The sequence below is a fragment of the Topomyia yanbarensis genome, chromosome 2 (assembly GCF_030247195.1).
Source record: "Topomyia yanbarensis strain Yona2022 chromosome 2, ASM3024719v1, whole genome shotgun sequence".
NCBI classification, from domain to species: domain Eukaryota; kingdom Metazoa; phylum Arthropoda; class Insecta; order Diptera; family Culicidae; genus Topomyia; species Topomyia yanbarensis.
The window spans coordinates 460393296-460407889 of record NC_080671.1 but is presented as its reverse complement, the minus strand read 5'-3'; the positions used below and the strand labels follow the sequence as shown (position 1 = coordinate 460407889).

General features: G+C 36.8%; 2 protein-coding genes across 6 annotated transcripts in view; one reads left to right on the top strand and one right to left on the bottom strand.

Annotated features, from left to right (window-relative positions):
- Nucleotides 1–14594, bottom strand: part of LOC131685996 (uncharacterized) — a 121193-nt gene that overhangs the window by 69772 nt on the left and 36827 nt on the right. The gene's annotated exons all lie outside the window — the stretch shown is intronic.
- Nucleotides 7831–14594, top strand: part of LOC131685984 (zinc finger protein 883) — a 70293-nt gene continuing 63529 nt past the window's right edge. For all 5 annotated transcript variants that reach the window (XM_058970050.1, XM_058970059.1, XM_058970057.1 and 2 more), the window contains exon 1: nucleotides 7831–8163. In XM_058970050.1, coding sequence (XP_058826033.1) covers nucleotides 8140–8163 — 24 coding nt within the window. In that variant the 5' untranslated portion in view covers nucleotides 7831–8139. The remainder of the gene's footprint in view (nucleotides 8164–14594) is intronic.

Here is a 14594-nt window from a genome sequence, read left to right as displayed (position 1 = left end):
GTGTTTTTACAAAACTAGTTCACGCGTGAACTAGTTTTGTAAAAACACAAAAATTATTTTCAATACGAGGTTTATTTATCATTGATTGAATCGTGACCAATTTTGTAATTTTTTTCTTGAAGAATAGTTGGGCAGAGTGATCTTGACTTTTAGCGACGTTGGTGCACTGATGTGGCGATGCAGAGGGCAAGATTTCTGGTCGCATAAATTATTAATCGTGTCATCTAGCCCCACTCAGGAAAGATTTTCAGTGGCAGTTGCATCAGCCCGGTATCACAGACAAAGAGGACGTAACACGAGATGAATTTTCATCACTCGTAGGTAAAACGGTCGATTTAAATTACAAAAATGCGCCATATCAGCGAACGTGGCGTTAGTGAAAAGATTTTGACACAGAGCTAAATGCGTAACTTAGTTTCTGCACCCATCCGAAAACGTTACCGTCTTTTTAATCTCATGCAAACCAAAACAAAATGGGCTGAAAATGTGAAACTCATTCTTGTCGAAGTGAGCATGGCGGGAGTTGTTCACAACCATTTCTTAAGTTACAACACGATGCCGATCTGTGAGTAAGCACATAATAGAATGTTAGTGAATTAATTGATTCGGTGTATCGAATCTGAATAGATGTATGCAATGGATTAGAATTTGAAGATCCCCGGAACTGCTAGAGAAATTGGCGGTGCGCAGGTGCAACGAAAACTAGAGATACGCTCAGACCATTTTCAATCAGACTTGTTTAGTGATCAGCTTCAACCCAACAGGAGCTAAAACATCAAGTCGTGGAATTATTATGAATGATAGTAACTGTATATTTAGATTTCGTCAGGGTGCAGATCTGTATGATTCCAGCACATCGAGCATACTTTGCATTCAAGATAAAAGCAAATCTTACGTTGAAAGAAAATGCAGTGCCATGGAATCGAATATGCCTTATCATCGCGGCGATTTTGTACTTACAAGAAGTAAAAGTAAACGCCAGCCTGTAAAATGAAGTAATCCCACCAAAGTTCAGCCGGAATTGAACTGGAAATCAGGCTTGTTCCAGTCCCGGTCAAAAAAATGCGGACGAACATGGTCAGGCGATTTAAACAGTTTGACGTTTAACTCAACTCGCCTGTGCTAATTGCCCCTAGGAACAAATGCAATTTGCGAATGCGATTTAAAGGCAATTTCAACACTTAGACAAATTTTCTGGCGGCTGAAAAGGACTTGGTTGTTTTTGCGTTTTTCAAACGTGGCGGTTCATGTTTAGCTTAAGCTTAAAATAGTTTTTTTTAACGATTAGCGTGTTATCGCTTGTATTTTGTCTGTCTAGTGCACTTCATTTAGCCAACAAATGTGGGAAATTGTGGAATCGTGTGTAAATATAGTGGAATAAGATATCTGACCTAAACTCACAATAAAAATCAGATTGTGGTAAGTTTTCGTGTACAGTGCCAATTTCACCATTGATTCTTCCTATAGTTTGGTGGTGATTACCTAGTGTAGTGATAAGTTTATGTGAGTAGATAATGAATCCGAAAATAAGTAATATTTATAATTTTCATATTAGACAATTAAAGGCGAATAAATGGCGCGTTCCGTGGGCGATTTATGGGCGGGTAGAGCGGCTAAAAATGACGGTGGCAAATCGCCCCAATGTTGCATTTGAAATAGCCCCCTAATTGCCAGCAATTTGCTGGCAAATTGAAGGCCAATTAGCGCATCCGAGTTGGCAAATAGCCCCCCGTTAGCCCTTTTTGACTGGGTTTCTACACGGGATCCAGTGGCACAACCGATTCTAACAAGAATCGGATGTGTCACTGTAGCAGGAATACGAACTGGAACCAGCCAGGATTCCGGTTCGTTTCCGGCTGAGCTTAACTGGGATGTGTCTACCTTGAAAGGTGTCCTTACACGATAATTAAAAGTGATATTTCTGCGCAGTAATGCCATTAATAACGCCTCCTGTTAGGGTACCTGATATCTGCGGGAGCGACGGTAAAGAAGACTAAATTGAAACAAAAAACAATGAAGCGACAACAAGAATTAATATCCTCAAACAAAACAAAAACTGTTTGATCGTTGCTTAATTTCCCAAATATAGAACAATAAATAATTATTATGGGTCATTGAAATACAGTCGTTACTCTGCATCCTTCAAAGTTGTCAATTGCAATCATTATTTCATGCGAAGTCGTAGTATGCGACATCGACAATTTTTCTATTTCGTTCTTCAAATTTTATAACTGTAAAAATAGTTCCACCTTTCATTTATTATCTGGCATTTCGCAAGCAGGGTGGGCACTATTAGAGCATCAGTTAAAAAAATTTGATGTGGTTGCGAGAATTACATTTTGTGCAATGTGTCCAACAGATGTCGCTAGTACATTGTGGGCGATGATTTTTTTAGAATTTTCTTCAAGCTGTAACGTCTGTTTGTATGTGCCTCATACAATAGAACCCGAAAATTTGGGAAAGGAATTGTACTGCCAAGATTTTTTTAGTTACATAGGTGTCAATATTTGTTACGCCGACACACGCCGGCGCGCCGCCGCCGATAGTGTCCAACGGCGTGACGCCGCCAACGCCGCCGCCGCCGGCCAAATATGTCGCTTACGCCGCCGCCGATTAAAAATGCATCGGCGCACACCTCTACTTGGGATTACCAGGAGTTGTACATTGAAGGATGATTTTTTACTCCCTGGCATTATCATCTATTGATTCTTTGTGCAATTTTTTTGCAATAACGGAGTAGCAACCAGGAGTGGTCGCACAAGCCCAAGCTAAAAAATGGTCGCTTTTTGAAGTTTTCTAGAAAATCGCTGCATTTCATTCAAAAGCTTGTTGAACTTATTCGGAAAAGCTACTCCCTCATTTGTGCAAATCTTGATGCCATATAATCTTGGGTTCATGAAAAATCACTCAACAACACCGAACCTGATCAGCTACATATCTACGCTGATAGAAAGGTAGCAAAAACCTGCTACCTCACCGACTTTCGTCAAAACAAGTTTTGATTATCTAAGCCTGCAAATCCAAGCAAATTATTTCAATTAATTTATTTGTCACGGTTCGATGCGTGAGCTTAAACGAACCGTGAGTCTTTTATATATTTACAGAAACTAAATGATAAAATAATATTGTTTCTGTATTACCATCGAATTTATCTATGTGAGCGAGGATTCTTCTCCTTGGCGGTGAATCATTGACAGTCGATTGATTCGATTTGCTTCTTCGATTTGCTAACTACGGGCATGGTCATTATTGTCTGTAACTTGTTTGGCGGTGCTATGTATAACGGATGCCAGGTTCTAGGATCACGAAAGAAGAAATGCGGTTTCGCCGCATTCTTACTATTATAGCACAGTTTCCAGTGCTGGCGAAGAAATTCCTCGTCTTTAATGGAGATCCCTGCATTATCCTCCATATACACGGGAATCTTGAGCTGAATGTTCACCATATTCAACAATGTGTTTCATGCTGCTCTTAGTTTAAGTAGACTGTCCGTAGTTCCACTTCATAGTTGACCGAAAATGCACAATGAACCAAAAAATGATTCTTGGAAGGAGCAAATTACTAGGCATTTTCATAAAATGGTCAAAAACGACGTCGGCCACGTTCAAGGCTGTTCTACCGGGAAGGATGTTGCTTCTTCTTTGTACTTCAATTATCATTTCCAGATTTTTATAGTTTTCGTTAAGCTTGAGCTTCACGTAAAATAGTTAGAAAATGTCTTGAAACATACTCTATCGATCTTTTCTTTAAAATATTTTTTTTCTGAAGGAAAACTAGCAAAGGAAAATAATGGAATAGTCTCGAAAAAAAATTATCGAGGGTATTAAACAAACCGAAGCTACAACGGAAAAATCGATTAGATTTGTGAAGAGAATATGAAATAATTTTAAGCGGCCTAAAATAAGTACTAACTGTACCGACAGATTTACTTTGTAACACGGGTACAATAACAGTTCCACGCGCGCATCTTTTATTTCGCTTCATTGTTTGCATACGACCCACAGAGATCTTCACTAATGCAGCTACTGCCAGACTGGCTCCAACCCCAAACCGCTGTCAAAATGTATGAAGGTCCTAGGTGGGGATAGAAGTTCAGTATCAGAGGTGAATGGCGACATAATTTTGCCTCATGTTGCATATGAACCGATTTTTTTTAATTGGAAACTTATTTTACACTTCGCGCCCGACCCGACCGGGCGATTACTAATTACTGGCTTAAATTAAAACCGTGGCGACTTCTTCGCCCTGCGGTTGAATCACGACTTCTTCGAAATTCTGCCAGCAAAAGACTTTTTGTAATTCAAGTTTGAAGTCTTTTCTCGGGTGTAACGATATAACGATAATTTGTATGGGATTTCTACAGAGGAACGCACATGAAAGAAATGGTGTCCGGCCATTAGGCCGAAGGTAACCGGCCGAATAGACAATAGGCCGAAGGACATTAGGCCGAAGGACATTAGGCCGAATGGACACTATGCCGAATGAGCATTAGGTAGAAGAGGAAAAGAAAGTCGAAGCTTGTCCTGCTGAGCTTTCGGTGATTTTCGATTATTATTTGCTTTGCTTGCTTCTCAATTATTTGCTATCCTTCTTTTTATCATCTTTCGAATTATATTAATGTAAAACGTTCTATCCAACCAGCCCTATTAGAGTTTTAAAAGCGATAACCTATTGAATATATGTACACGTACCATCGGTTTCTACACTGCTCTAGTTCTTGTAGCGAAGTCAGTGTAAAGCGGATCCGAACCGGCGTAAAGCTGATGAAGGTCCATCGGGCGAAATGACCACCGACCCATCGTCGGAAGCGATGGCCGCTCGTAAGCAAACCCGTGATCCACCCGTTTGTCCGGATTACTCAAATATAGGGGCTATAAGTTAGTTTAAGTCCGACGGAGCGGCAGCCATATTGGGCAGTACACGACTTGAAGCGATGCGGCATTAGTTTTGGTTTGCTTACCGCCTAAATATAAATATATATTAATGGTGAACAAACTATTTGTTTTATTTAAATATGCAGCGAAAAAGATGACAAAAGTATGCTAAAAAAATTGAGAAATCGTAACGGCTCACCCTTCATTGAAAACAGTCATTGTTTTAAATCTTCTGTTCAGTTTCTATTTGGTTCTCACTTTGGTTCATTCGGTCTGTTGACCATTCGGTCTAAGAACCATTCGGCCTAATGACCATTTGGCCTAATGACCTTCGGCCTAATGACCTTCGGCCAAATGCCATTGTCGTTGATGAATGGAAATAGACTTAACAAATCATCTTATATTTATCGATGTTACTCTACATGTCATTTTAAAATAAAAATGATTCTTGCACAGCCGAATTTATTGCAAAAAACGAGATTTTCGAGTTTAAATTGTTTATAACGAATTCACATAAATTTTCATAAATGCTAGTTGTACTCCTTACATCCCTAAGAGTTGATAAAAAGAAAAAAATCGAATTTATATGTCAGCACTAACTAGAACTTCATTAAAAACTTAGAAGAAGTAGGTGAGACGTATACGTCCCACTGCGTCGAAAAGGGTTAACACGGTTTCTGTCCTTTTGAAAACAAAGAACTTAGAAGATTTTTGGAAAATTGGAAAAGGTTCGATCTTGAAGATTCCTTTTAGCCCGCACTTCAACAGTGTGGTTGTTTTCGGAACAGTATTAACGAGTAGACACCAAATGTCTATGCCTGAAGGCATTTAAAAAGCAAGTGACTTCCGGTTTCGTGGAATTCTCTAAGACCCAATCAATATGGGTATTTTTCGAACGAGCTTAACGAGTAGACGCCAATTTTTGCTGACTGACTCCATTTTGAAAACCAATTCTTCAAAACCCAATCTATATGGATATTTTGGACACGGAATTGATGAGTAGACGCCAAATAACGATGTTTGAGGTCATTGTGAAAAACAAGATGGCGACTACGGTTTAGTAAAATTTTCTATAACTACAACAATGTGAGAATTTTTTGAATAGCGTTGATGAATAGATACTGGATGTCAATGTAAATATTTATGCAAAGATTCTATCCTTCATTTCGACATTGACTCGTGCTGTCCGTTGATTAAATTCTTATTTTTTTCTAAAAGCATCGACTCCAGTACTAAAGCTGATATCAACTCCATCTATAAGTTCAAATATTCTTAAATTCGTGTCAATTTGCATTTTGTGAAACGAAACATATTCGCAGATACCTGTAAAACTAGTCAATCCCTATTTATGAGCGGTTTTCGATTTAGTAAACTGTCGAATGGTCTTGAAGAAACTTTACAGACTGATTTGTGTGTCAGAGTTCTATGAGAGCAGCTTAGTCTTACCGTTTCTTCTCAGTTTAGCAACAATTCAGAAGTCCCACAAGGAAGCAAATATAGTAACATAACCTTATTATTTGATTTGGTTATGTTAATTCGATATATCGCAATTTCCAAATCGATTACTTGGAACGAAACAAAAAACAATTTGACAAATAGAATCAACGGTGAAATCGACTTAACCCATTCATGCCATGTTGTTTGTGGACAACTACGTTTTTAAGCAGCTATAACTTTTGCTTTAGGCAAGAATTGCTCCTAAAAACAAGTAAGGCTAATAAATGTGATTATTACCTTTCATTTGAGCAGTAAAAGTTGCAAGTATTAGCTCTAAAACTGAAGTTATTATAATTAGCCTGATTGGATTCCGTTGGAGCAGTGCTACCAGAGAAAGTTTACGTTGACGATGAAACATGAAATTTTGATATATATTCGTTATATTGCAATTTTTTTTGAAAACTGATAAAACCTATCAATTTAGACCGTCTTCGACTACATTTTCCAAGTAATTGGACTATTGTAAAAATGCTAGGAAAATTGTAAGAAGCATTGGAAGGTAAAACCTGCGCAGTTTCTAGCACTGCGATGAAAGCACCTATCGCTATGGAAAAAGGTTTTCAAGGAAAAATAGTTTTGGATCCCTGTATACACAAGAAAAAAATTGAGCATGAAAGGGTTAATGAAGATTAGAAAAGTTATACTAAATACCAAATTTTGAGATCGTGAACCTGATTCATATGCTTCGTCAGGATGGCACAGGATTTTCCTCTACAGAACGAATGATGTGCCAATCATAATAACGTGGGATCTGAACATTGACATTTCGAAAAGTAAAATACCACTGAACTTACGTCTCGAAAAAAAAAAATTAAAGAAGCAATCAATACTAAAAATTCGTTTATTCCACAATACTAACAGCAATACACCAATGGTACATTTGATTGTAATGCATCGAATTGGGAAAATACAGTAATGAACAACATTCAAATAGCTGGAAATGAGTTGATTTCTTGCCATTTCTTAGCACATCTTACGTATTTCAGCAAGTTTGGGAAAATCATGGGGAAATAATATCTAACGAAGATTATTGATGTTTAAATGGGTAAGTTAATAAGCTCAACATTTTCTTCCATGAACAAATTCTCCAGGTTCAAGGCTGAATAAACGGAAGAACATACGCACACACAACACCAATGAAATGTATCAACAAACTGAAACCCTCTAGCTCAATCGGGAAGCGAAGGAAACCCAGCATCCCCATTCTTATGTTTATGCAATCGGCAAGCAAAACATTGCTTCTCGCCTACTAGATATGTATGTTGAATCGATGTTGATATATATACACACGCACGTAACAAGCGAGCGAGTGACCAAAAGGGGTTCTCCCTATTTACTAACGGACGGTAAACACACATGTGTCTGACCGGCATTCGGGGTGTTTATTGGAAAACATACACGCAGCGAAGTGCATCCTCCGATGGACGTGCGAATCTGGTCAGTTTCGGTTGCACAGTCGTTGGCGGGTGACCTTCACGTACAGTCTTTGCAGTCGGTGCAGTGTCGTTGACGGGTATGATCTTGGAGTTTGACATTTCCGGTTTGACCGGCATGTAACAAAACATGGAATAAGGCAGAAGGGAATCCTCTGCTAACCCTTTTGCTCATCGTGCAATAGTTTTCCGATTCACTGCAATAGTGCGTGTGTATTTACGGGTAAATGAAACTTTTTAAATTTAGTGATGCTGGTTGATAATTGATAGGCGAGGTAGGAAAAGGATGTTTGAACAAATCGAACAAAACGAATCGCACGAGGAACCGATTCGGGATGAAGTTTAAGGAAAAGTTAACGGTAAGTATCTTGTATAGTGCTAAGTACGAAAGTCGAATGAAAAGTTTTTTTCTAGCAAAGTATGACAGCCAATTAGGTATAAAAAATTAGCGTTGTTTAGAATACAATTTCTTTCAACAGATTATCATTCAGTGTATTTGCTGAATTAATCATCTTATAAAGTAGCGTTTGGAATCTTGCATAATTCACCAAATACGATTTTTGTTATATATTCCGACAGACATTTCCTGCATTCATTTATTGCGATCATTTCGGGAAGATGAATGAAGTCAACTATTACATGTTAAGTAATACTTTCACTCTCCCAATTCAATAAATTTTAAATACAACGACAGAGATTGAGTGGCCAGCCTGACTATTTCTTAGTTTAGTGGGCCTGGATTCAGTCTCAGCAGGGTCGTTGGGAAATCTCTGGCCAGGTCTTCCTTCATGAGAGGTAAAGCCGATCATCCCGATCCATATGATATCTAGGATTCAGAGCATACAGTTAATGCCGGTGATAGGCACTCAGTGCGAAAGATATCATTTCTAATGGCAAAAGATCCTGACTCCTGCATGTAGAAGACAAAAGGTCAAGTCGCCGGGAAACTCTAAGCTTGTTCATATGACCCTAATCCACGCTTTTCTAAACTTTCTTCCTTCGACTTCTTGCTCTCCCTTGAGTACTATGGCTCTTAATATTGAAAAATATACTTCACCTTCCAGCCTCTTGAAAATCCATTTAATCCGTTACAACAGTTAAAAAATGACTCAATAAATAAAACAAAAATGGGGGAAAAATCAATAAATGGATAAATAAATAAATTCCCGTTTAGAATGAATCGTGGGAACGAATGAAAACAACGTCTGTCTATATAGCTTTACGTCCAGTGAATTCAAGTTTTGTAGATTAAATCTCATATGAATTTTGTCTACTTTTTAAATTTGTGACAAGATTTGATCGAGGAATTCATTTGAAAAATTTATAGCAGATTTATAAAATGAAGGTAAAAACCGTTAACATAACTAAAGAATTTGTGAAAGGTATACAGGGTGTTTGGTTCATGGTTAAGAACTTCTCGGAGGGTGATTGGCTGTCATATTTGGAGAAAAAAATTGTTCTACACATACCAGCAAATCTCAACCGTTACAGAGTTATTGAACTTTTTGTGTAGAAAACTTAATTCTTTTAAATTACCTCTAACTCAAAAAGTATACATTGTATTTTAAATCTTTCAGTCTCATTCGAAAGGTGAGCAAATTTCCTATTGAATGGTGTTCTCATATCTTTCAGTTAATTAGTTTTAATTACCTTTTAGTTGTAAAGTAGTTAAAAGTTGGTGTTTTTGGAAGGTTTTTGATAATTTTCTCAAAATAATAAAGTATGATTGTAGCAATATCTTTTATCCAAAAGTTGGGTTTTGGGATGATTCATAATTTGTTCTTGAACATCATATTCCTATCTCTTCTCATTTCTTTGTAATCTTATTACTAAACTTTTCCTGTACTCGACTTGCAAGTGCTTAAAAGACTCTAATCTAAAAAAATATGCTTTGTATCGTTATTTCCAAGGTTTCATTGGAAAGCTGAGAAAATTTCTTATCGCTGTATGCACGAATATCTGTTAGTTAAGGGTATTAATTGACTTTTTACTAACAAAATAACTTAAAATTAGCATTTTTGAGGAGTTTTCCAACTATGCTAATTATTAATCAACATAATTTATCGTTACTATTGTTCATTTGGTCCCCATTAACATTCTCTATAGCTTGTTATTTGACACTTTATCCCAATCTTTTTTTCATATCGCTGCTATTTAATAGTTGTGGGTTCGTTGTTTTTGCATATGAAACGATGTACTAAAAACGATTTTGCGCCGAAACCAAAAGAGACAATTGAATGGAGCCGAAGAAAGAATTGTAGAACTTGCTGAGATGCATTATTTCCATGATAATAATGGTGATGTTAATTATTTACTATTTTAAGAAAATTAGCGAAAATCTTAATAATAACATTAACTTCAAACTAATTTACTTCTAAAAAAATACTAAATTCACTTAACTGAAAGGTATTAATGCATTTTTCTCTGTAAAATTTTGCTGGATTTCGAATAAAATGAGAAAAAGTACAATAGGTGCCATACTTTTCTAATTAGAGCTAGTATTAGTGAAAAATAAAAATATCCAGGTTGAATAACCCAAAAACATGAAAACAAGAAAAGATAAGTGTATCATGTCAAAGAACGAATTATGCAGCTCTTCAAGACTAACAACAAAATGATATTGTTACCTATTTATATTTACAAGAAATGAACGAAAAATAGATTAAAATTGTTAAATTTTTAATAAATTACTTTGAAAAGGTTACTTAAAGTCATTAGCTAAAGCATGTGAGGGCATCAATCAATGGGAAATTTTCTCACCTTCCTAATGGACCTAAAAGATTAGAAATACAAACTTTTCAAGTTTGAGACATTTTAAGATAAATAAGTTTTTAACACAAAAAGTTCAATAACTTTGTAACGGTTGTGATTTGATGGTATGTGTAGAACAAAATGAATAAATAAATAAATAAATAAAAAAATAAAGAAAAATAATACATAATTAAATAAATCAATACATAAATTAAAATAAATAAATATATAAATAAATAATTAAATGTATAAATAAATAAATAAATAAATGAATAAATAAAAAGATAAATAAATAAATAAACCGTAAGTATTTCATTTGGGAATCGAAACGTTTTCGTATAAATTCGTAGGGTAGACGTGCCCTTATTCATCTCATTAGTCAGGATGTTACACTATTTTGGTTGTAACTCGGCTTATAGTGGTTGGATTGCCCTAAAATAGGTATCAGCAGCCTTGCCTCGTTTCTAAGAAGCAGTAACACAAAAATATGGTTTGAAAAATGTAAAATACTCGCGTTTGAGCGGAACCAAAAGTGGAGTACAACGCTCCCTTATTCATCCTACCAATTGAGATGAATTAGGACACAGTAACCCTATAAAATTTGTGTTTTAGGTATGTAGAAAATAAAATGGGAAAAAGCGAGTACTATTGTGACTCCGTCTGACATCTTGCTCGCAACTAACTTTTGCGAGTAGATTTTTTTTCGAGGCGGAAAATTACTTTCTTTATTGTCTACTACATCTTAGTTGTTTACTCTCTGAGGGCGCTGGCTATGGATTTGGAGGCACTGGGCACATTTTTGCAGTTTCAAAGATGAGTTATTTTTTTCTAACGGCTTCTGCAAAGATTTTCTCTGAAGAGACAATTTGGATTAAACAAACTTGGTGCATGAACGGCATGAACGTGGTTGAAAGTGATAACGGTGGGATTAAGATTCTCGTGTGTATAGAGGGTAGAGGTAGAGGTAGACCTTGTAGAGAATAAGATAAAAGAAATAAAAAAATAACTTTATGAAGATGAATATTAAACTTTCGTTAAATTGACTCCCACCCACAATCATACAATATAATCCATTTCTTTCGCTTTGGTTATTTCTTTTATCTTATTCTCTACAGACCTATCACCACGTACCCCTCCTGAGCTAATTGTGAATGTCAATGTCAATGAATGACGCAATAAGAAGTAGAATTCGGTACTCCTGATACTTGAAAAAACTTCTTCCCGGGTATTGCTAATCGGGGGTTCTTGTGGTGAGGATGCGGGACAAATGACCTATTCCCTCCTACTTGACTATCAGATTTAAATCTCACGGAATTAGACATACCACGCTATGTACCCATGAGGGGAAAAATTCTGCGCGCAAGTATTGTAATCGGACAGCGCACAATAGACAACCTTGCGCGGAAGATGCAGAGCAGAATGCATCTCAACCGATTGCCAACTCATCAAGGGAAAACCAGTCCAAAACAGAGTTTTCAGTACCAATAATTAAACCACAAACATTGGCCAAATTTGTGGCAGCTGTCCAGGCCATAAGGAAGCAGCATAAGCAGCATAAGTTTTAAGTAATTTTCCGACACATTTCGTGTTCTAATATCAGCTTAAGCAGCTTTTTAGTTCCATTGAAGCTTAAATAGCTTTCAAGTTCGCTAAGAACTTTATGTGAACTGTAAAGTGTGGTTTTTAAGTACTGTTCTAACTTTTGGTTCCTTGGGTCCAGTACCCCAAAGCCAGCCGAAAGCAACATCGGCGTGCAAACTAATAACAATGTCGTCGCGTTTACACTGGTTACCCGTAAGTACAAGAAGCAGGGAAGAACATCTGATGGCGGGTACCACGCCAGTTTTAACGATGATGACCTTGACATGAAAGACACGAGAGAATTGAATGATTACTACGACACAGTAGGCGAGTACACGAACGTTTCCCCGCCGCAAAAGAATGTCTCCGCGCGCAATAGAAATCAATAACATTTGTTATTTACATAGTATTTACAGTTTAAGATTGATGTTGTTCGGTGAAAAATTACAAAAAATACTCTTTCTGCCGTTAACGTTTCGGCTTACTTGTTCTTCAGCCCTCCTCAGAAATTTAAATTTCTGAGGAAAGCTGAAGACTAAGTATGCTGCAACATTAACGACAGAGAGTTTTTTTTGCAATTTTTCATCGAACAACATCAACCTTAAATCTTTAAACAGAATCGAACGGTGACCAAAGTTGAAAACATATTTTACATATTGTAAATAAATCAAGGACCCACGGCTTCGTTAAGCTATCGCTATAAGCAGTGTCAAACAAACGAATTTAAAAAAAGAAGATTGGAGAGAAAATGAAAATGAAGAAAATGTTTGCACGAATATATTTTGAAAAGTGTATATATTGTGATTAAACCCCTAATGAGCTTTGGACGTGCATAACTGCATTCAGACCACGGGGATAAAATCAAGTGATGTTTAAAAGAATGCTTTAGACGTTCTTATAAAGAAATGCTACGTCTGTGTTACTTATCCAAAAACAAATCCTATCATCTTTTGTCTTCTGGTGAGAAAGCCTCTGATGACCCCTGCGAAGGACCTTCTTTTACTGCACTTGGTCATAGTCATAGGAAAAGATGTCTAGCACTACTAAAGTCATTTAATGTTGTGGACAGGATCTGAAAAGCTTGCAAAACCTTGCAGCGATCATATCTTTCGATGTCTAATTATTCACTGTTCTTCAGTGGAATTACAGAAGAATTCCTAAAAAAATTTTTAAGTATGTAATTGACACATCGCCACAAAACTACCTTTGCTCTTTGTGTAACATGGTTTACTTCAAAGATTAATATCAACTCGCAGTGTTTTAATAACTCATGATATGCTATCATGCAACATAATTCTCCTGAACCAGACAGAATGAAATGGAGTTTAATGAAAAAAAACTGATCCTTCTAAAAGGCGCTTTTTGAATTTATTCTATCGGTTTTTAGCAGAGCATTATTCCATGTGACTGAAGACTAGTGAGAGTGATTGCTAACCATAAATCGGAAAAAAATTATTTGACCACAATTCGTATCGGCCGATTGTCATACACTGTTTCGATCACAGATTCAGCGGGTACACTTGGACAGTAAGGGAACCTTCGACTTTGCATCAATTGAAATTTCCTCATATAAACTTCATCACTGCACTCTTTCACCCATTTTCAATTATTTGTACAATTTCTTGACAGGAAAGCAAATGAACTTTAACTATGAATCCACTTCTCGAACCAGCTGGATCTAGATTAAGCCCCGTTCTTTACAATTTCTACGTGAATGCCTTAGACGTGTTTCGCGCCAACTAGAACAAATGTTGGCAGCACCCTCTCAGATTTTAATGTAACTTTCTGTACATGAGAACTTTGTCACAAACAGCCGCTTTGTTTTTCCAAAAATGATATTTTTTCAGTGTATTTTTATCGAAAACTGAGCCAATGCAAGCCATAATCATCTCAGAAACCAATTTCCCAACTGCTAGCTGCCTGATACATGCAAAAAGTATCAGTAAGTAACGAATTTGGTATTCGTTTGGAATATTACCCTGGTTACCTGTACCTTACCTGCATCAATACTCATTTGACCAAATAACAGTACTATAAAACTAAGGCCAAAGCTGTCACGTAACAACTGTTGTGAAGAGCAGTTTTAGTAAAATTATTATTATGGATCAATTGTTTAAATCAAAGTTAAACAGTATCAAGTGCTGTGCAAAGATAAACAATCCGAGGTGTAATCGTAATAATTTACGTCCAGATGTCGCCATCTTGGATTTCAACATGGCGTCAGACATACATTTCTGGCACATACTTGTTGAGATCATTCCGAAAATACCCAGTCAGACTAGATTCTAGACTTTGAACTCTGGACTCTGCACTCTTCATGCTGGATTCTGGACACGGGTTCTGGCCTCGATATTCTGTGCTATGGATTCTGGGGCTCTGAACTATGGTCTCTGAGGTCTTGATTCTGTACTCTGGAATCCGATCTCTAGACTCTAGACTCTGAAGTCTGGACTCTTGG